The following is a 20,957-nucleotide window of genomic DNA, read 5'->3' as shown; positions in this document are numbered from 1 at the left end:
TCAAAAGGAGGAGCAGTAGGAGTAGGAGGATGCTGCTGCGATGTTGGTTAAAAATAGTGCCTGGCAAAAAGCCGCGAACACAAGTTGCAAAAATCACGCGCCATGAATCGTACAAAGAGCAATTGAATGGAACTCTCTTTGGGGTGAGGCGAAAAAGTAGTTGGGATCTTGGTCTGACTTATGGTTTGCCTTGACTGCAGGATGGTTCTTTTGGGTCCGGGATTTGTTTTTGGCTTGAAATGCTCCCTTTTATAGAATGCAATAAAAAAAATTTAATATTACTATTGAGACAACATGTAAAATATTTATTTCAATGTAATTTCGTTAAATTTATATATTCTTATTTAAAATCTCGGATTTGTAGACTTTATTTAAAACTGAATTAAATTTAGAACCATCATATAATGTGGTATGATGGTATACTGTGTTAAAAAATAGAGCAAAGGTATAAACATTAACAGATTTCTATAGCTTAAAATCTTTAAGGGTATTTAATATTCGTCCTATTTTACAGTTGACCCATCTCCAGTCGCCACTTTCAGTTATGTTTCAATTGCAGCACTTTTTGCACTACTGCCGACTGGCTGGTGGTGCCAGCAAACTAACAAGTCGCCGGGATTGCCGGCAGAAATGTACATATTTTTTATTCCGGGGCAAAATCAATTGGCATTTTAAATTGCACGCCTTTGAGTTTTGTGCGCACTGCGTTTGCCATTCGTTTTGAGGGTTTGAGAGTTTTTGTTATAATTGAAAAGTGGCCCGCTGACCAAACCAACGGATATCGGTAGTTGCGATGAAAGGTCGGTCCATTTCATGCCACACTTCACTTCACAACGCCCTCTACTCTTGAGCACCGAAGAAATCTAGGCAAACTGTGTTGGCTATTTAAGTTTTGGTCACCCGGCAGTTTAGGCAAATAGAGCCATAGTCATCAGAGCCAGAGACCGATCCCGAGCCCCATCATAGCCATACAATTAATGCAGATGACGATGCCGAGACGAGACGAAACCAGATTGAATCCAATCCATGTAGGCGTCCATTGGCACAGGTGTGCAGGTGCAATTGCAAGTGCCGGGGAACATGTCCACAGCTGTGTGCTCAGGCAAACGGCAGACACCAAATACTTCCTTCATTAGGCTCACCCCGGAGCCCATTTCCCATTTCCCACTCCCCCACTACCCAATCCTCAATCCCCATTTGGGAGCAGCGAACCAACCAAACGACCAATCTGCCCCAGTCTGGCCTCCATTGTATGCTTGGATGTCGTGTGCGTGTCGTTTCGGATCGGCTCATGCACTGTCCATAAAAATAAAACTAAAAAAGAAATAAGGTTTTCATATGTAAATGTTTATGTAAAGGGCATTTCTAGAATTTTTTAAATTGGACGATTCATTAAAAAACTATGAGCAAATAATGGAATTCAAGCAGTGCAAGCAGTCGCTTTGCTGGATGCATATTTCCATCTCCCTTGTACTTCCTTTAGCTGAGTAATGGGTATCTGATAGTCCAGGTGCCTCGACGTTCTCTCTTGTGTTTTAAACTGTAAATAGAGAATTTATTAATCGAACTTATTTATCTATTAAATTTAGAAAACTTCGAAACTTACATTTTTTCACAGTGCTGCTCAGGGCTACTCTCACTTTGTTTACTGCATAAATAATTTTAGAGTAAATTAATTTATTCGTTGACATGTGTCCTGGCGTTTATTTGAAATTGCATTGTCATTATGCAAATGCACTTTACCCTCTCACCCCGCTTTCTGTTCGATTTAACCGCCTCTTGTTTTCTGCTCTTCAGTTGAGTGACTGCGACCAGAGTTTTTCTGTTGAGTGCCATGATTTATTTGTGGATACAACCGAGTTATTTACACTTAATTTGACAATGCGTGTAATGGTTTGTTGGCCACATATATCCCGGCACTACAGCTAACAGCATTTGTCACAGGGGAAAATCTCTAGCACAAAATGCATCTTCTTAGTTTCTTGGTTGCTCATGATTTGTTGCAGGTGGCTAAAATCTTATTTCTGTTTGTCCTTACTGGTTGTGAGCCAAGAAAGCTGATGCATTTAGTTGGTCATATATTCTAGAGTAAATACAATAAATAAATGAACTGCAGCTGCTCTGGAAACATTCGTAATCTTTGGGTTTAATGACGGAGTTTTCCATTAAGCTGAGAAGGAATGCGTCTGGAATGATAACAGTTTATATTGCATACAGTTCTTAAAATTTCTGATTATAGTAAAGCTTTCACTTTGATGTTAGGCTCATGTTAAATTTTTTTTTTAACGCAATCTACGCATATGATTTAATACATAACTAGTTGATTGTTCAATTTGGATATGTCTGTGGGTGTTGGTCCGTTGATTGTTGTGTCTGCTGTTGCCCACTACTGACCAAATAACCGACTTTTCACGCCTCCTGGTATTACATCTATGGCCACAGTCGTGGTTACCATACCTCCCACCTCCCATCCTTACCTTCCCAGTCCACAAAACAGTCCACAACATTCCGCAGCACCCGCAACATTGCATTGCGGTTGCCTCATTACGAGGGGGAAATGCTCACGCTTTTCTCTGCCAACTTCAGCAGCAGCAAAAGCAACATGTTGCATTTTATGAATGAAGAAAATGTAATTTTACACTTGAATTGCGTGACTTGGAGCGGTGGGTTCTCATATTTCATAGCTCCGAGATGCCGCAATCCCTCACGTAAATTGAAAAAGAGCATTGATAGGCAAATTAAGCGCTGTCTGTTTTCTGAGCAGCTTGCACAATTGTAACTCATAAAGTACACGAAGCGAAAACGATTGTATTTGGATCATCTAAGAAGAGTTTCCATGGAAATTTTAAAAATTAAAATTATATTTCATAACAAAAATATTTTGAAATGAGATACAGAACTTGTCGGAATTAAATTTCCTTAAATGTAAACTTTTTTATAAAATATTTTCTACATATTTCTTTGCCAGTGCATAAGTTGCAACATTGTTAGCAGATGAACGATGCTGAGAATGCCCGGTCCCACCCACCGCCTGCGCCTCATTAGTGGGAATCCCAAACCCCAAAAGAGTGATCCTTTCACCAGGGGGCAACGAACATTCACTTTCAATAGCCAATGACATTCACTTGGCCAATACCAACAACAGGCAATTGATCAGCAGAGCCTGATGCCCGCTGAGTCGTTGAGTTGTGTTGTGGCACTCAGCACTCATTAAATGTGTTTCCAATGCACTTTTGAGGCCGCCACCGAAAGTCATTAACAGTTATGGAACCGCCGCACCACACCTGCCTTGCAATCGTTCGGTCTCCAACCGAATCATTAGCCGTCGATCTGGTTAAGACTTCTTGTGACAGCAGTTTGCTGCTCGTGATTTGTTCAACTGCATTTGGGATTGATTTCGGTTCGTGCGCCGGTTTGCTAAAAGTACACGAAATATATTACACATACGCCACCGATGCCCGTCGCTGTGGCAAGAATTCCGATTTATTCCATCGCCGTTTGTCATATTTTTCCTGTCGTTGTCGTCGGAAAATCGCCAAGGCATGTCAGAATATTGAATAGTGGTGGCATCGTGCCTTTCAAAATATTTATGATAAAAGAATTTAACAAATACTAGACAGGGGATTTTTTTCTCATATCGAAAAGTATTTACTAAACCGGAGAGCCGAAATAAATAAAACAATTTATCTAATTGCCTTAAAAATCTCACATTTGTCCACGCCCAGTTGGATTCAAATTACTTTACATTTCTATTACTTGCAATAAACTTAAATAAAATGTTATGAAAATTAGAGTAATTCAAATAAGAATATTTTAAATATTTACTATTTATGATTTTACAGGCAATAAAAATGACAGTTTCAAATCAAATTAAAACTAAATATTAGTTTATTTAACTTCTAAAAGGTATAGCGACGTATTATCCTGGTGGCTTAAAAACTTCAAAAATGTATAATAAATTAGGAAATCTCAGCCACCTCTAGAAGGCAGGCTGGTGGTTTCTTGAAATGGCATGGATTGGTGTCTAGGCAGCATCATTTAACCACTAAATTTGGTTCGCCAAGTTGGCTAAGTTGTGCTGGTTGTTATGTGGCTTCAACTGGCCCGCACTTGTTGCCATCTTGTCTTGTTCCAGGCAGCTGCAGATCCGATCCGATCATCTCGTCCCGATGCGAAGGCCATCGCCAGTCTCCGCACTTTTGTCAGCTATCAGGCGAACGCGGATCAAAAAACTTGCATATTGCTGGGTGATTTTAATTCCGATCTCCGTCCGCTAGTGAAAGTAGTTTTTATTTATATTTTTTGTCGGAGTTGCATTCGGCTGCTTTTGGATTTGGTAATAATTCGCGGCGACGGCCATGTAAGGCCCATACAAAATATGATGGCTCTATTCTTTAAGCGAAAACAAATTTATGGCTGGCAGATGGCTTTGTCGTTGGTTTTCCCCCCAGAAAAATAAACAAAATAAACTGAGAAATGATCCGAAAGAAATTGTTTGTGGGGGCCATTACGTCATAAGCACGACTAGTCGAGTTTTCGGCTGCCGCTTTTAGTCTTCACACTTTCTGTTCGCGTGGAGTTCGAGTTTTCATTTTCATTTTGGGCCCAGAGCGACACTCATTGTTCAATTTTCCAATTGTCGGCGATAAAACACACAAAGACTTATCGGCCAAGTCAATCGTAAATGCCCCAAACAAGTAGTTGCATGTGCTTGACTCAGAGTTGGTGGTAATACGAGTATTAGCCGAAAAGTCATCTGCTTGGCCTGCCTTTCATTACAATTAGTGATGTGTCTCAGGCGCCACTTCTTTTTACCTAAATACCATAAAAAGTTTGCGAAAAACCAATAGTTAATAAAAATAAATACGGTATGACTTCACATTTAATGGTACAGCTTTCGATCAAGAGTGTAATATTACCAAATTACTAAATTTTAACACAATCATTAACAACAACGACAAGATAAATTTATTTCTCTTTTTTTTACAAGTATAAAAATAAAACATACTGGATAATATTTAATTACCTTCTTAAATCTGTATTTTATTGAAATATTTTTATTTAGTAACGTAAAATTAAATATAGGTATATAAGCAAATCGAATTTTATTTACAAAAAAGTACATACCATGTAAAGAAAAAATTTTTTTCTACAGGTACTTGTAAGATAATTGGCATCACTGATCGCTAGTAAGCCGCTATTGCTACTTCATTTTATTTGCCATCCAATCAACGCGTTGCCATCTGTGCAACGTTCGTTCATTTGTTGGCCTGGCCGAAAATGCCTTTGCAATCTGCATTTTCACATCGCTCATTTCGCCTTCTCGCTTTTCTTTTGTTTGTTTAATTAACTTTGGGCCGTGGCCATAAAAATTTGGCCCGCAAGAGTTAGTAGTTGGTTAGATATAAAATAATTGTGAGCCGGGCTCAACCGGGATTTGAACCCGGGACCTCTCGCACCCAAAGCGAGAATCATACCCCTAGACCATTGAGCCGCATGCCGAGTGTCAGGGCATTGCACGATTTTAGCTGCTGCTTTTTGGGGCTTTTGAGGCGTTCCATTGCTTTTGCTTTTGCTGACGTTGATGCTGCTGCGAATGACGTGTTTTGGCCAACTTGTGTTGGTCTCAGCTTTTGTTTTGGCCTATTTTTGGCTGCTTGCATCCGCTACAAGCGGAGAAAAAGTATGCCACACTTTATCGCCTAACTTAGCTCTTTTTCTCTCAGCCTATAAGTTAGCTGTGAAAAAAATATTGCTTTTATAAATAAAAGCACCGATCTTTTACAATAATATTGCTTAAATCAATTCTACTAACACCCATTTTCGCCGATTAAACTTAAAAATATTGTGGATTGAAAGGCTATAAGCTGTCAGTGCTCCGATCTGGACATTGCCAATAATATGGTAAAATTAAAAGAAAACGTAGTCGTTTGTGTTTATTAAAAAAAAAGATATTTTACAAAATAGAACATGCCCCATTTTTTTTTACCATTCTCTCTATACTTTAAAAATGTTTTGTAATAGATGTACAACCCCATTCTTCACTCATTCAATGCAAAAAATTTATTTTTGTTTCTTAAGAATAATTTTATTTTAAATTTCATAATGAAGTTTTAAAATATATACAAATCCTAAATGCGTATTATAATTTTTCTAGACTACTAATATGCTAAGAAAAATGCAACTTACTAATGGAATGCCTGCACAAAATGATGTTAAATATAAAATCAATAGTAGAAAATTGATTCACATTTAAATTAATTTTGTAAAATTTCGTAACTTCTAAAATTTCTGTTTGTTTGTTGGGGTTCAATAATTAAAATACAGAGGTCTATCTTGGGAAACTATGGGAAATACATAGATTGGAGTCTTTAAAGAATAAATGGTACATATTTAGCACATTCTTTTTCGTATAAATGGTCTTTATAATGTGATTCTTAGTTTAAATTTTAATGAGAGCAACTTGTATCAGAACTAATCTATTAACTAATAGGCATCGGCAAACTTAAGCTACATTTAAAAGAGGATCACTCGGGGTTCAGGTAAAGATGTCGTCGACCAGTTGTTTGGTAATGATGCGATGTGGTTGAGTGGGATTCACCTTGGGGCGCTGATAGAGTCGGGCGTTAATGGCATACAGCCGGGGTGAGAGATCGCAGCGCACATTGAACCACCAGTCGCAGACGAAGACCGCCTGTGAGAATTGTGTGCCATTTGGGCAGAGGAATGAGGCCTGGCGTCCATCGATGTCGCAGTAGTGCCAACCTGCAGTAGTATAATATAATTTAATTATGTGGATTTTTAAATTATTGATACGGTTTATTAAGCTCCAGTAGAAAGTTAAACAGTATTTTATTTTATAAATGTTTTAAGCTAAAACAAATGGTTTTAGAATTGTCATTAAATTCATCAACTATCTTTTTATTTACCTCAACAAAGAAAAGATTTTATATGTTTATAATTTTATTTTATTTAATTCTTTCTTTGATTTTAAGTATAATGATTACTCACCCTGGCACCTTGTCTCCATGTCGGCAAAGAATCCAGGATACTCCTGCTCGTCGCAGTAAAAGTTTGTGTACGGCACCGCCGACAGAATGGGATAGTCAACGCCGGGACGACCTGCAAATGATTTTGTTATTGCAATTAGTGAGGCGCTGTGCTCTTCGGAAGCAAATAAACCGATGAACCAAAACCAAAACAAACTGCATGTCACGCAGTCGGCGGTTTCCAATCAATTTCACTTCATCCAACCTTACTTGAAAGAAACCTGCCGAAAAAAATGCACTCCTACCTCCCAGAAGTGTCAACTGCAGGCGCTGCCCCTGGGGTCACCAAAAAAATGGATACCCCCCTCCAGCAAAAAACAAAAATAAACGCGACATAAACAAATCCCCCGTACCGGATTCAGTCGCGTCTCTGGCGCTAATAAATGAATTTACGAGTAGATGCACTTCTGTGCCAAATATCCATCCATTCCGCTCGTCGGAAAATAATTTAAAATCGTGCACTTTTTTCTGGCCTGTCGCTGATGGCCCGAAATGCATTTCACCGCCTCATCTTCAGCTCCGATTGTTCTGACTACCCGAAAAAGTGATCAAAAAAAGTATATTACCCTCCGCCAGAGGACCCTTCTCCATTGTTTTTTCGAGGTTGTGGCATGCTAGGTTTTTCTTTTTGGCTTTGGGTCATGCATATTGGTTTTACTGACAATTGTAATATGACAAGGATAATTCAATCTTAATTTTAAAACTCACCGGGAATGGATTTGCCCAGCTCGAGGTACTCGCGCACCGAGGGACTAAGGAAATTGTCCGGGATCTCGGGCAGATCCTTCTCCTGGCTGCCGCTTTCGTCATTTTCCAGATCCTGCTGGGGCTCCGGCTCGAAATTCACGGGCTCCGGAGCTCGTGGGCGTTTGGCACGCTTAGAGCGAACCGTTTCACGGCAGTCTGCAAGCAAATAATACACTAATTAGTTCAAATAACCACCAAGCCCCTCAAAACAATACAAAGTTCAAGGTTTCGTTGAGGGAAAAAACATTAAAATCTATGTACTTCTACGATTCGCAGAGATGCCAATCATTGGCTTTAATGTCAAGATGCAAATTTGATTTGCTCTCCATGCCCCCCAAAAACCACTCCCTAACTCAGTTAATGAGTCAGTAGCCGTCGCGTTAACTTTAACCTCAGATGTCTCTGACCCGCTTTTAAGTTTTAATATTCGCTTTTGGTGCTACAAGCAATTGAGCAACAATTGTTCTCTTGCACTACGAAAAATAGATTGTTTAAAATTGTTAAAGTTTTTTGTAATTGCTTCTAGCTTTTTGAAAACTAAAATATTATCATTTTACATTCAAAGTTTAATTAAAAAATCTGCATATTAATTCTCTAGAATACCTAAGTTTAAGGGATAAGTTTGATTCCATTGCGATCTTTATTTCAAGTGTATAATGTTGTGTATTTTCCTGTTGATTGTGTAGATTTTTCTGTTGCTGCTACAGATGACAATTTGCGGTTGCCGTTTTTGCGGCTGACCTTGCAGCTTCTTTTGCAGTGAGAAAAGATCTCACTGCGACTGCAGAACTTTGCGGTAATTGCTCAATATTCTTTTTTTTCTTGTGTTTCCTTTTTTTTTATGCTTTAGCATAACTCGGTTTTTGGGGCTCCCTAGCTTGATTTGCAGTTGTTTATGTAAGTAAACAAAATTAATTTACGGCTTCCATTATGTTTCCTTCACACGGCCGTCAGACTAATTTAGCTTTGGTCTTTAAATTCTCATTAGAGATTAGAGAGTAGAATTGCTATTAACCAGGTTAATAAATTACCAAGAACCTAAACATAATAACCATACAATAAAGGTTTTATTACCTTTAAATCATAATTAATCACACTTCATTAATTACGTGGGATCCAGGGAATAATAATAAAATCAAAATCCAGTGACGATCGCACTTTCACCACCTTTCCGTCCACAGTGATTCTACAGTAAATTAAAGACTTATGACACTTTTACTGAAGAAAACACTTTATTTCAATTTACATTTCGTACACCTTTTGATGTTTATTGCATCAACTGGAAGCGAGGAAAAAACTTGTTCTTCATTTTATATTCTACATTTCACGCGCAATTTATTCACATCGCTGGCAGTTGTCGCTGTCGTTATTGTGGCTGCTTTTGCCTGTTGTAATTGACCTTAACCTTGTTCCGCAGTTGTCTGTTTTTATTCATTTTTTTTGCAGTTCTCAGTTTGTTCGCCAGCGTTTTTGGTTGTGTAATTGAGTTGAATGTTTGTTGGAGCCCCCGGCGATAAACTTTGCCTGGCCAATGATCTGGTCTTATTGCATCGAACATGGGCCTTTCATCGAATCGAGTGTGGGCTTAGTCAGTCGTTAGACTATCGACAAGGGAAGGCAAACTCAATGCAGCTGTGCCGATCGATGAGTAATGAATCAAACTATTATATCCAACTATAAGTTTAATTGAAACTTCCGATAACACGATTGTAAACATGAAGTTTTCAGAGTCGGTCAAAAGACTTCCATGAAAACCAGTTTTTTCCTCATCATTCATAATTTTAGATATTGTTACCAAAAGGCCTAAAAACTTCCTCAATTTATTCCCATTACCTCCCAAAATTAATGCCTAGAAAATGGTAGACTGAAGCTTAAACCGTAAACATAATCTGGTCAGAAAAGGCGGCCACAGGTTAGCTAATTATTTAACCCAAACAAATTAACTGCAAAACGCAGAGCACACGCTTCGGAGAGCACAAACCAATTGGGCCAAATCCAGCCGCCTCCCACACAAAAACCCATTGAATGCAGGAAAGCATAAAATTAACAAGAGAGAACGCTATAGTCGGGTTGTTGTCCCGACTATCTAATACCCGTCACTCAGCTAAAGGGAGTGCGAACGCTGTGTCGGGTTGGTGTCCCGACTAATAATCGTAACTCAGCTAAAGGGAGTGCGAGGGAGATAGATATATGTTGACAATTTATAAAGCGTATAACTTTTTAATGAATGGTCCGATTTGAAAAATGTCTTCTACATTTCGATAGGTATAAATATACACAACAAAATTGCATTTATACTTTTCGGAAATCTTTAAAGATGTGGGCGCAGGACCCATTTTAAAATCGTTAGTGGGCGATTGTGGGCGTTAGAGGGGGCGTGGCGCTTGGCTAAAATAAACTTGCGCTGCGTAGGAAGCCAAAGAATATGTGTGGGAAATCTCAACCTTCTAGCTTTTGTAGTTTCTGAGATCTCAGCGTTCATACAGACAGACAGACGGACAGACAGACGGACAGACGGACAGACGGACAGACGGACAGACGGACAGACGGACATGGCTAGATCGACTCGGCTAGTGACCCTGATCAAGAATATATATACTTTATGGGGTCGGAAACGCTTCCTTCTAGCTGTTACATACTTTTGCACGAATCTAGTATACCCTTTTACTCTACGAGTAACGGGTATAAAAATTAAATTATTAGGTGTTCACATAAATGCACATACAACGGAGCAGGAGGCATGGCCAACAAATTGCAAAATTATATTTCGCAAAAATAGCAACAAAATTTATTACAATTGAAATAATTACTGCGAAAAAGAAAAACAATCAAATTGTAATTAGGCGCGCGTTGAGGTGAGTCTTGCTGAGAGGCCAACTGCAATTGCGGCGACAAATTGTAAAAACTGCCCGGTTATTCACACATTCATGTGTCCGCGTCCACGTCCACGTCCACGTCCGAGTATAAATCTCGATATCTATATCTGTAGCCAAGTCCATTAGCCACGCATTTGTTAGGGGGCCTTATGTCAAAAAGTTTTGTGCGTGAGAGAAAGAATAAAAACTGTAATTGGTATTCGAATGGCTAGATACCCTTTGATATGCGAGTGTATTAAATGTATATATTTTTATATATCAGTAAACTACTTAAAAAAGAATATAATTAATAATAATTATAATTATGTATTTCTCTCTTCCTGACTTTTTAATATATTTTTTTATATTTATTACACTCTTAAGACTCTTAGAGAATGTAGAAAATCTGCTGCGGTAACAAAAATATGGATTATACAATCTGTGCATTAGCCAATTGGAAATTTAAAAAGTTATGGTACATATATTTTTTACTAGCATTCCATTTATGTTACTCTGTTAAAATCTTTACATACCAACTAATATTGCATTTGCAAAACGAATTTCACGGAAAATTGTAATGCCCTCTGCAGGGTACAAAATGGCCATAAAAAGATTTAATTTTTTCTGTTTTTTTTTTGGTGACCAACGGATGGGAGTGCGTCGTCATGGGGCACACCCCCTTGCCACGTCAGGCGTTGTGTTGGCTAGCTGGTTGTCTGCGGGTTAGGTAACCCAAACTAAATCGAACTGAACGGACGTTGTTGCCACTCTCCTCCGGTGGAGCCTACCACTCCTCGTCACTGCCTCCTCCGAATCCCGCATCCTTCATGTGTTGCTCCATCCAATCTGATGATTTGGTTGGTTTGGATTTGCTTCGGTTCGGTACCGTTTGGTTTGGTTTGGCTTGGTTCGGTGGCTTGTCGTCGCCCCTGTGATTGGGTTTTGGTTTCGGTTTTGTTTTTGTATGCAGCACAGTCGCATAATTAAAGTAATTGCCTTTCGTTGTGTGCGCGAAATTGAGTCAGCAGCTGGGGGAAAATTAAATAGCAAACAGAAACGCATTTCACAATTGTAATTGTTGTTTGGTTTTGTATTTGGCTTGGCGTTGAATTTGGCACCTTTTTCACCAGGCACCCAATCCAATCCTCCTCTGGCTGATAAAAATCCGCCGCATAAATCAAATTGCCACAAAACTTTTATCAGCGTAGGCACATCTCTTTTTGTGGGCCTGTTGCTTTCGTAGGCTTTGTCTTTGCTGGATTGGATGATTAGACCCAGGGAATAGGTCTCCATTTGGTCTTGTACTGCTGCTGTTGCTGAACTTTGTTCCTGTTGCTCATAAATTAAACTGTTTTGTGGCTTTTGGTTTTATCGGTTATCCGCCCCTAAATGGTGTTATTAATGTTTTCTCGCCCATTTGTCTGCAGTAGTTAGGAAGGTAGGATCGTTATAAGGAACTCAATTGCCTAAGTGCCGGAAATTGTTTTCGCATCTAAATTAGGAAAAAGTTAAGAGTTCATGCTTTCTCTTCTTTCACAATTGAAGTCTGATGATCTTAAAAACACCTTTGATTTATTAATTATGATTACAAATTCGAAAAAAATATTATTATCTACGTTACGACTGCCAATCATTTAATTAGTTCTTGAATAAATATTTTTTTCAATTGTCCGGAAAGCTTACACTCAAGTACCTTCAATAAATTCCCCACTTACTTCATCTTAATGTCAACCATAAAGAGTCATCAAGCCCATTAACGATTCCCATTCTTCTTGGCCGTAATCGGTTAAAGGGTTAAAAAAGCCAAGCCAGGAAGTGCGAAGTTGTGTGCCGGACTTTGCGAAGCAACAATTATGTGGAAATAAATCATTGGAAAAAAAGAGCAAAAGACGAAGCCATGGCATATCCTTTCCATGTCACAGGAAAACTGCCAGCGACAGCGGAGGAAAAACAACATCCATGGACAACAAAAACAGCAACATTAACGAGGATAATTCAGTTCAGGCATGGCATGATGATGATGATGATGATGAACATCATCGGACCCACGAAACAAGGCCGTCCTGTCCTTGCTGTTGCAAGTGCGTAAAGCGGCGCAAAATAAATTAAGCTCATTATATAATTGAATCCTTGATAGGCTGATTATCCACACGGCTTGCCATGTGCCTGCCATGCCGCCTGGATATCCCTCCCCGTCCACTCGCTTATTAAAAGGATAATGCCCAGTCAAGCGCAAAGGATGCGAAATGGCCAAACGCAAAAATTATGTAAATGAATTTCCTGTTGCATGTGCCGATGCGATGCGGTGCTGCGTTGGCCAGCGACATTTCCATAAATCTGCCAGGTGGTGCCGCAGTCAAATTAAGCATGGTTGGCCTTAAAAATTATATCGCCTTTAATGGCCTTAAATTTGGACAGGTAAAATAAGAGTTTGGAACATGAAAGGATTACTTCAAAATCCGGTTATTACACTTTTTGGCAGCTGCAAGTATATCCTCTTTTTTTTTTGTATATTTTAATTGTTAACAAATGATCTTCTTAAGCAAGATCTAATATCTCTTCGATTATCCCCTCATTTGTACAGATTACCGTCTTCCCAATCAATGCAACTCCCAACTTGAAAGCCACCGAAAAAAAATGTCGCGAGCTCCACCTTAAAAATTGGGGACGTAGAGCTGAACTAAATTTTTTTTTATTTCACGGGGCAGTATATTTTAACGGCAACCTCATGCAGTCACGATTTTCAACACACATGCGCGTGTTGAGATATATAAATCTAGATGTATATATTTATATGGGTTTGTAGTTGCAGGCCTCCTTAATCTATTGACTAAATGCATTGCATAAAACGTCGGTTGGCCAAACCTCTGAGCAAAGACCTAAAACAATGCCACAAAACGAACGAGTTCAGTTTGCCGGCAGTTTTCGTGCAGCGCCGCTTTCAATGGCCGCAAATAGCTCAAAGGCGCTTTGTCTAGCCAGTATGATTTCCACCCTCCTACCCCCTCGGATCCCCTACGATATCCATATAAACCTCTGCAAAACCCACTCCCTGTATTGCATGGTTAAATTATGAACGCAGCCAACAAAATCTATTTGTTAGCTATGCCCAAAAACTACAAATCCCCAAACCCCAACTAGTTTCGTTTTAGGCCAAAGAACTTTTAGCTGAATTCGAATTGCCAAATAAAATTTAATACGAAATACAGTTAGAACCGCTCTCGTTGTCTCCCGATCTTTATCGCTTGGCCATAAGACACCCACCAATTCCAGTTAACTGCTGCCTGGCTTAAAGCTTACAGCACGGAGAGAAATCTGTGGTAAATGAATATTTTTGTACATCAAAATAATATAAATTATTTATTTAAAATTTTACCAAAAGAACTAATATATTTTGTCTAAAACTTATTTTAATATAACATTTACATCTGTTTTTTGTAGTTTTTCTAAAATCCATTTAATTTACATTTTTAAACCTTGTTGTTAATAAAGCTAATTTCATTATTTCTGTGTAGTAAAGTAAGCAGGCCAATAGTTGCTGGAGGCTAGGATTCCATGGGTGGTGGTCAGATTGCAGCGTAAATATACAAAACATTTTGAACTCCTCGATGCGATTAATTTGCCGACTTCTTACATAAGTTTTCGGCTTGTTGAGCTGCTGTATCGGCTCATTACAACTATAAATTTACATTCGGGCGTGGGCGTCGTTAGGTATTTTGTATTTTGCTCGAGGAAGGGTTTCATTTTCTGCAAGTTATACGATCAATCTTTTTTGAGATCATAAAGCTTACAATTTTTGAGTTATAGTTGTCTAGCACGATTGGTTCGATCGGTTTAGCAGTTGATTGGGTAATGCATCAAATAAAAAATATTATATTTAATTATTTTTAAGCCCAAATTTTAGATTTTCTAACTTTTTAATAATTGTAATGAAGTTAATCCGTTTATATATTAATTTATAGTTTCTTCAATAGTTTCTTCAATATTATAATAATTCCCTTGCCATTTTGAATCCACCAAATACCCACAACCCACGCCCAAAAGAGCTGATCATGGTTGTCTGCTACAAAATCAGTTTAATAAGCTTTTATATGTAATTATGCATTTTCCACGTTAATTGCTATGAAAATCCGCGACTGATTCCCACAGTTTTCCCACCAACCTGCCGCTCAGATTTTTCCACATCCCGGCCAAAGGTGATGTGGCATGCGGCAGCAGGAGGTCGCTTTTCGTGGCCGCCTGGGCAGTTTTTCATGTCGCATATCTCATAAATATAAATGACTGAATTTTTCCGCAATTTGTCGCACACAAAACAAATTTCATTTTAATTGAAAATTATGCCAGAGCATTAACATGAGCAGCGATTTAATGCATTCTGTAGGGGATTTCGATGATGATGATGTTGTAGCTTGAATTTATGGATGATTCTGAAGGCTATAAATTTATGATGTTTTTTTTAAATAAAAGTTTTGGTAGAACCATCTTAGAAACAATGGGGTTAAAAGTATGTGAGGCAGATATTTTATGAATATTAATATAAAGAATCAACAACCTGAAACCCATTATAAAAAAGGGAAATATGTGACAAATTGTCAATACATTTTTTGGGGGAAAAACTTAATCGGATTTGAGCTTGGCATTCCAAATTTTTTCAACAAAAACTTATCGACTTGGGCAGCCGATTTGCATGTGTCAGCTGGGCGGTCCGCCGTTGTTTGTTGGCCTGGTCCGATTCCGTTTTCGATTCCGAATCCGATGTGTTGGCTGACAGCCGCATAAATTGTTTTCTCATGTGTGCCAAATGTTTGACTTACGCGCAAAAATGTTTGCGCAGGTAAATCTTTTGTGTGTGCACCACCGGATTGGGTCAAATTTTTTGTCTTTTCGGTTTTCCGCAAGAGCATTTATTGCATTTGTTGCTAGCCATGCATATAAATCAATTAATTTGAACACGAAAATGCATTGCGTGCGGCGATGCTGGGGCGAAGTTATTTCCTACACCTGGTCAATTCGCAACTATTTAGCAGCTTTTTTTTGGACCACATTGCAGAATTATCAGCACGGTCAATTATGCACACTTGGTGATGGAAAGATAAGAGGAGCTGCGATTTTTATTTTACTTATTTTATTATTCTTGTTATTTTCATGTGTCTTTAAGAATAAAAATAAAAATGCAGTAAGTGCATATTCTTTAAAATAATATATATTTTTATTCTTTCTACCAAACAACATTTTTGCGTATAAATTGAAAAACATTTTCCTTTACTCATACACATAAATACTTATCTGCCTGTCTCTCGCAATAATTGAAAAGCATTTGCATTCGAATGGCAAATCGTTGGCTATGGCTAAAACATCTGACAATTTGCCCAAAGCGGATGTGCCGAACAGCAGCTGAAAGGTTATTTGCCAGTTAGTTGAATGCATTACGTATACGCCGCGTTGGCTCCGAGCGACTGATTTGTGCGGACGCCAAACAGACGGATGCTTGGCTCGGTTAATGTGAGTGGGAAGCCATTCATCGGGATGATGATGGGCTCAAACTCCAACTGGAGGGCCTGGGGCGCATTCTTGCATCCATTCATGGGGGAGAAGCCTTCGCCGCCATTACAGGCAACTTTCAAAATTTAGATGGTAGACGAGTGGAGTGGTTTTAGAAGGAATCACTAGACACCCACATTTGAGTCTTTGTATTTTGTTAAAAAAAAAAATACATAAGTATATAAACAATTTAAGCAAATATTACAGTTTTTTATGCTGGTTTTAACTGTAAAGATTGTTTTAAAAATGCAGAACTTTTATATATATATATTAGGGTGGGTCGATTTGGGACCCCAAAAATCGTATAGGGGGAACGTAATCTTTAAAGGATTCTAAGCCATATTGTCGAACATACTTATGGTCTAAAATGATGTTTGACCCCCCCCAAACGCGAATGAAAAATACTGTTTTTTTGAGAAAAATATCATAGTAGTCAGCACATTTATAGTACTGAATATCAATTTCAAATTTTTATTTTAAATTTAATAATACATCTGAGCTGACTACTATGATATTTTCCTCAAAAAAAGCTGTATTTTTCATTCGCGTTTGGGGGGGGTCAAACATCATTTTAGACCATAAGTATGTTCGACAATATGGCTTAGAATCCTTTAAAGATTACGTTCCCCCTATACGATTCATCACTTTTTTCGGCCCCATACAAATCGACCCGCCCTAATATATATATTTACAAATTTGTATTCATTATCCTAATGAATTAGCCATAGAATTCCACCCCGAAAATTTCTAAGATAATTCAAATTATTTCTATAAAAGATTCTAAAGGTTCTCTATTCAAATTTGCTTCCCACTATTAACTGCTTCTTATTTATTTCATATTTCTAAAAAAGGTTCTCCAGTCAAATATGCCCCCTCTCTAAACGGCTTTTTATAATTCTTCCGCAATAAATCAGAAAATAAAATAATTTAAATTTTTTCTAAAAAACGTTCTAGGGGTTCTCCAGTCAAATATGCCTCCTCTATTAACCGATTCTATTGGGTATCTTTTACCATTGTCAACACTTTGACATTTGCCTAGACTCTCAGTTATGTTCGCCCGTGTGGGCAACCACTTTTAACATGAAAGGTTTATTAATATCCAAGTAATAATCGAACACAATGCCGGAGAGTGACTGTTAATTAGAGGCGAGCACAAATCGCACCTCATTGAAATGGCAAATGGGCAAATATCGGAAGGCAGACGTTAGACTGCAAAAAGGCGGATTGGTTCGCATAGCCTTCGCTTTGGTCGCTTAATTTCGCTCTTTTTATTGTCTGCATATATTTTTGCTTTGCATTTGCAAAATGTCGTGCAGCATTCGGTTGGTTGTGTTGTGTATTTATTTTCGGGGTGCGGACTTGGGCAACCTTCAAAACCATGCAAATGTCAAATGCCAAATATAGTAGAACTTTCCTGTCTGGGCGAATGTCGATTGCCATGAGTCGGGCCAGAAGTTTGGAAAGTATTCCCAGGCGGCAGCGTCTTCAAATGCGATTGCCGCAACTTACCGCGACTCATAAATAACCTGAACTTTTGCAGCGGAGTCTGGCTAATAAAACATGCGAGTATTTCGTATGTTGGTGTTAGCTGTCTGTGGATTTTGCAATTCGCAGGCTCTTCCCATCGCCAGCAAAAAGTTACGCATGCGCCAAGTGGCCAAATGGATTGCCACCCGATGGAAAGACTGACACACCAAAAAAATAAAATACAACGCCGTTTCGAACGCAGTTTTTGGCTTGCGGTTTTGTCAGCCAGCGCTTGACACATCAAGGCAGGCGTTCGGTTTGCCTCAACGCCGACTGCATCCCGCCTCCGCCTTTACGAAGTCAACGAAGTACAGTGGAACCCCAATAAAAAAGATTTAATAAACCATACATTTTTGTAAATTATTTTTGAGGATACATTATTTTGGTTTTTTTTTATAAACATACTTTGAAAATACGTTGTACCTAATATTTTAAATCCTAATTTTTCCCTATTTGTCATTAAAAATGAAAGCTAATAATATTGCTAGGATAACAGCACAAAAATACCATTTATAAAATATCCATATATGGAATAGATCGCACGATATCAGAAGCGAGTTTAAACTTCGTTGTCGATAATATATAGTATTAATAAGTTTTCGTTAGTGCATTCTACCTGTACCTATAAAAGAATACGTATATGTACATCAATGCGACGGCGTTGTCGTGTAATCTGCTAGAATTTATTGCGCTTAACTGGCATTTTTATGTGTGTAATTCGATTAACTAAATCCATGCCAAAACAACTTGTGCCAAGCCAGCCTTGTTGCTCTGACCATAAAAAATAGTTCTTGTTGAGCATATTGTTTGGGACAATACTCTATGCTTTACTTTTATTATTATTTTTTGTTTTATTAGTTAAAAAAAAATGGATGGATGATTAATAAATCTTTGGCAGTCATCTGGTACTTTATCAAATATGACAAAAGGACAGACAAGTGATTGATAAATATATCAATACGAATACGTAAATGCCAATAATTATGATATATGGGATCTATATTATGGGTAATTGAGATTTTAGTGTCGATAAAGTCAAATTCTAAAAAGGGAAATAATTGAAAATAAGCAAAACTTATTTATTTGAGATATTGAATAAAAATTAAATTAACAAAAAAATCGCAAGTGTATTTTAAGATTCGTCGATGTCAGTAGTGCATCTTGTAGGTAACTCCTCTTCATCCTCTCTACTTAGCATGCGAGCCACATAAATATTGTGGGAATTTTTGATTTATGGCTAGGGGATTGTCTTCACAGCTTACCAGTAAATAATAAATATCCACAAATGATGATGAACAGAAAAGTTATCCTCGGCAACATGTTGCTGCTGTGTCGGCTGCTTGTAAATATTGCTTTTCCTTTTTGTTTTTTGCGGGATGCTGTTCCTTTTTCTCTTTTTTTTCGACTACCTCCACTTGAGTTTGATTTACGTATATGTTGTGTTTCTTTGACCTTTTGCCAAGTTTGTTTGTTTGTTAGCTAAGCACTCGCACTTACTTTCATGCACTTGAAACCGATCGACAAGGCAACAAAAACCGCGTGCGGTAAAGCGATTTAACGACTCGTTAGTTTTCGCTTTAAGAAACAATTACAATCAATTCGTTTTTATTAGCAACTGCCGTCGCCGCAGACAATTTTTTGTGATTGCTGCTGCTGCACTCGTTTGTTTTTTCCTAGTTGGAATATGGAAAATGTAAAATCGAGCCACACCAAAGAGCCAGAAGAGATTGCCTCAAATTTGCATGGCCTATAAAGCAGTTAAGTCGAATGTGGGGAGTGTGTTGCTCAATAGGCCGCCAAAATAGCGGGCGGGTAAAAGCTTCACGTTGCTGCACAGTTGCTGTTGCTGCTGCAATTGCTTCAGTTTTTCTTTATTTTTCCTATTTTGTTGTTTAGCTTTTCCTGAGACAATGGAGTACACGAATATGGCACAACACACAAATGTGGCCGGGGACAATAATAATACAATCTCGTACTCGAACTCGTACTGTGTGGACACACTTTTCTTGTTTCACTTCTATTATTATTATTATGGTCTGTAATTCTGGGGCTCTATTGATCGAATCGAGTAGTACAACCGTTCAACCAGACGCTTCAACCTCAACTGACTGCAATTGTTGTTGAATACTTGGCGGTCTACCCAGAAACCACAAGATTCACTCTACTGGTGGAGTGAAAAACCACTGTAACTCAGTTTTGAGTGGTGTTTTGAGCCCCGTTTCGAACTCGTTTGTCGTGCCTCCAAAACAAAAAAAAATCTTTATGTTCAACTTGAGCGCGCACTCGACTAGCTTACTTTTAATTGTACTAACTAGCTCGATCTACTCTGCTCTGATCTTACGCAATTGCCAATTGCCCGATGAATCACGAAAAAGTTCGCAGTCTAGAGAGCCCCGAACCCTATTTTGGGCAACCTTCGAGGTGGAAAAACTCGTCGTCACAAAAGAACAAAAAGCCAGCCACCTAGGCCGTCGTCGCAGCTTCTAATTAATAGTGTAATTAAGTTTTTCTTTTCATATTTTTTAGTTTTTGGTGCTTGGCTAGAGCGGAAAAGCCTTTGCTGAATGACACTTTGTTGCTTTTTGGGGGCCTTTCATTTTTTGGAGGTTTTCTGCAACTTTTTGTTTTTTTTTGGCAGCATTAGAAGTGGCAGCGCTTAACTATACTCACTTTAATAATAAATCTTTCGAAAGGAAAAATTTCCATTCAACAGACAAACATTTTTATGAGCTTACATTTTATTGGCTACTATAAGTTTTATACTTACGATTGTCATTAAAAATTTACTTATTTAATTTCGTCTTACAAACTTTTGTTATTTTACTTTCGAAAATAAACAAAACTATGGCGTTCCCTGAACCCAATCTTAATAAGATTTCTATCCATTTAAGCAACGAGATCACAGATATTTGTAACGTTTAATTTAGGTTTATTTAGGGTAAAACCTAAAAAAAAATAAAAAAAATGGAAAATAATTTAGTGATACCCAAATGTAAAATGTATGATTTTTATAAAGTTTCTCAATGATAATCATTATTTTTAGGTTTTATAATAAACATAAAAAAAAATTTTCAGACTTAAAAAATAAGATTAAATATTTAAAGCTATTTTTCTTAGTGTTCTGGCCTAGAGCATCTTGAACGCAAACTGTTCTGCAGTTGACCTTGTACTGCAGGTCTTTGGCTGGCAAAGAATGTGTCTTGGTCGGGGCGGGCAGTCTTCTTGTGCTAAACCAAGA

The 20,957-nt window shown here is 38.1% G+C and overlaps 2 protein-coding genes and 1 non-coding gene across 3 annotated transcripts in view; 1 reads left to right on the top strand and 2 right to left on the bottom strand.

Moving 5' to 3' along the window:
* The window catches only part of qin, a 63,974-nt gene that overhangs the window by 34,504 nt on the left and 8,513 nt on the right, over positions 1–20,957 (top strand). The window lies entirely within an intron of this gene.
* Positions 5,423–5,494, bottom strand: TRNAP-UGG (transfer RNA proline (anticodon UGG)). The gene has a single exon. It is a non-coding gene; the product is annotated as a tRNA-Pro (tRNA).
* LOC108068437 (uncharacterized) lies at positions 6,234–19,818 on the bottom strand. Its single transcript, XM_017158006.3, has 4 exons — positions 18,982–19,818; positions 7,758–7,952; positions 7,012–7,122; positions 6,234–6,765 (listed from the first exon to the last, which is right to left on the bottom strand). The coding sequence occupies exons 1-4, from the start codon at positions 19,037–19,039 to the stop codon at positions 6,539–6,541; spliced, it is 591 nt and encodes a 196-aa protein (XP_017013495.2). The 5' UTR covers positions 19,040–19,818; the 3' UTR covers positions 6,234–6,538.

The sequence above is a fragment of the Drosophila takahashii genome, chromosome 3R (genome assembly GCF_030179915.1).
Source record: "Drosophila takahashii strain IR98-3 E-12201 chromosome 3R, DtakHiC1v2, whole genome shotgun sequence".
Classification (NCBI taxonomy): domain Eukaryota; kingdom Metazoa; phylum Arthropoda; class Insecta; order Diptera; family Drosophilidae; genus Drosophila; species Drosophila takahashii.
The sequence above is the reverse complement of the archived record's forward strand: the minus strand, read 5'-3'. Positions and strand labels throughout refer to the sequence as shown.

What these genes read in the sequence shown, in the direction of transcription:
- LOC108068437 (XM_017158006.3), bottom strand. Translation starts at nt 19,039, where the DNA reads ATGTTGCCGAGGATAACTTTTCTGTTCATCATCATTTGTGGATATTTA. An exon ending in GCTGGGCAAATCCATTCCCG is followed by an intron (nt 7,123 to 7,757) that starts GTGAGTTTTAAA and finishes AATCATTTGCAG; the next exon opens with GTCGTCCCGGCGTTGACTAT. An exon ending in CATGGAGACAAGGTGCCAGG is followed by an intron (nt 6,766 to 7,011) that starts GTGAGTAATCAT and finishes ATACTACTGCAG; the next exon opens with GTTGGCACTACTGCGACATC.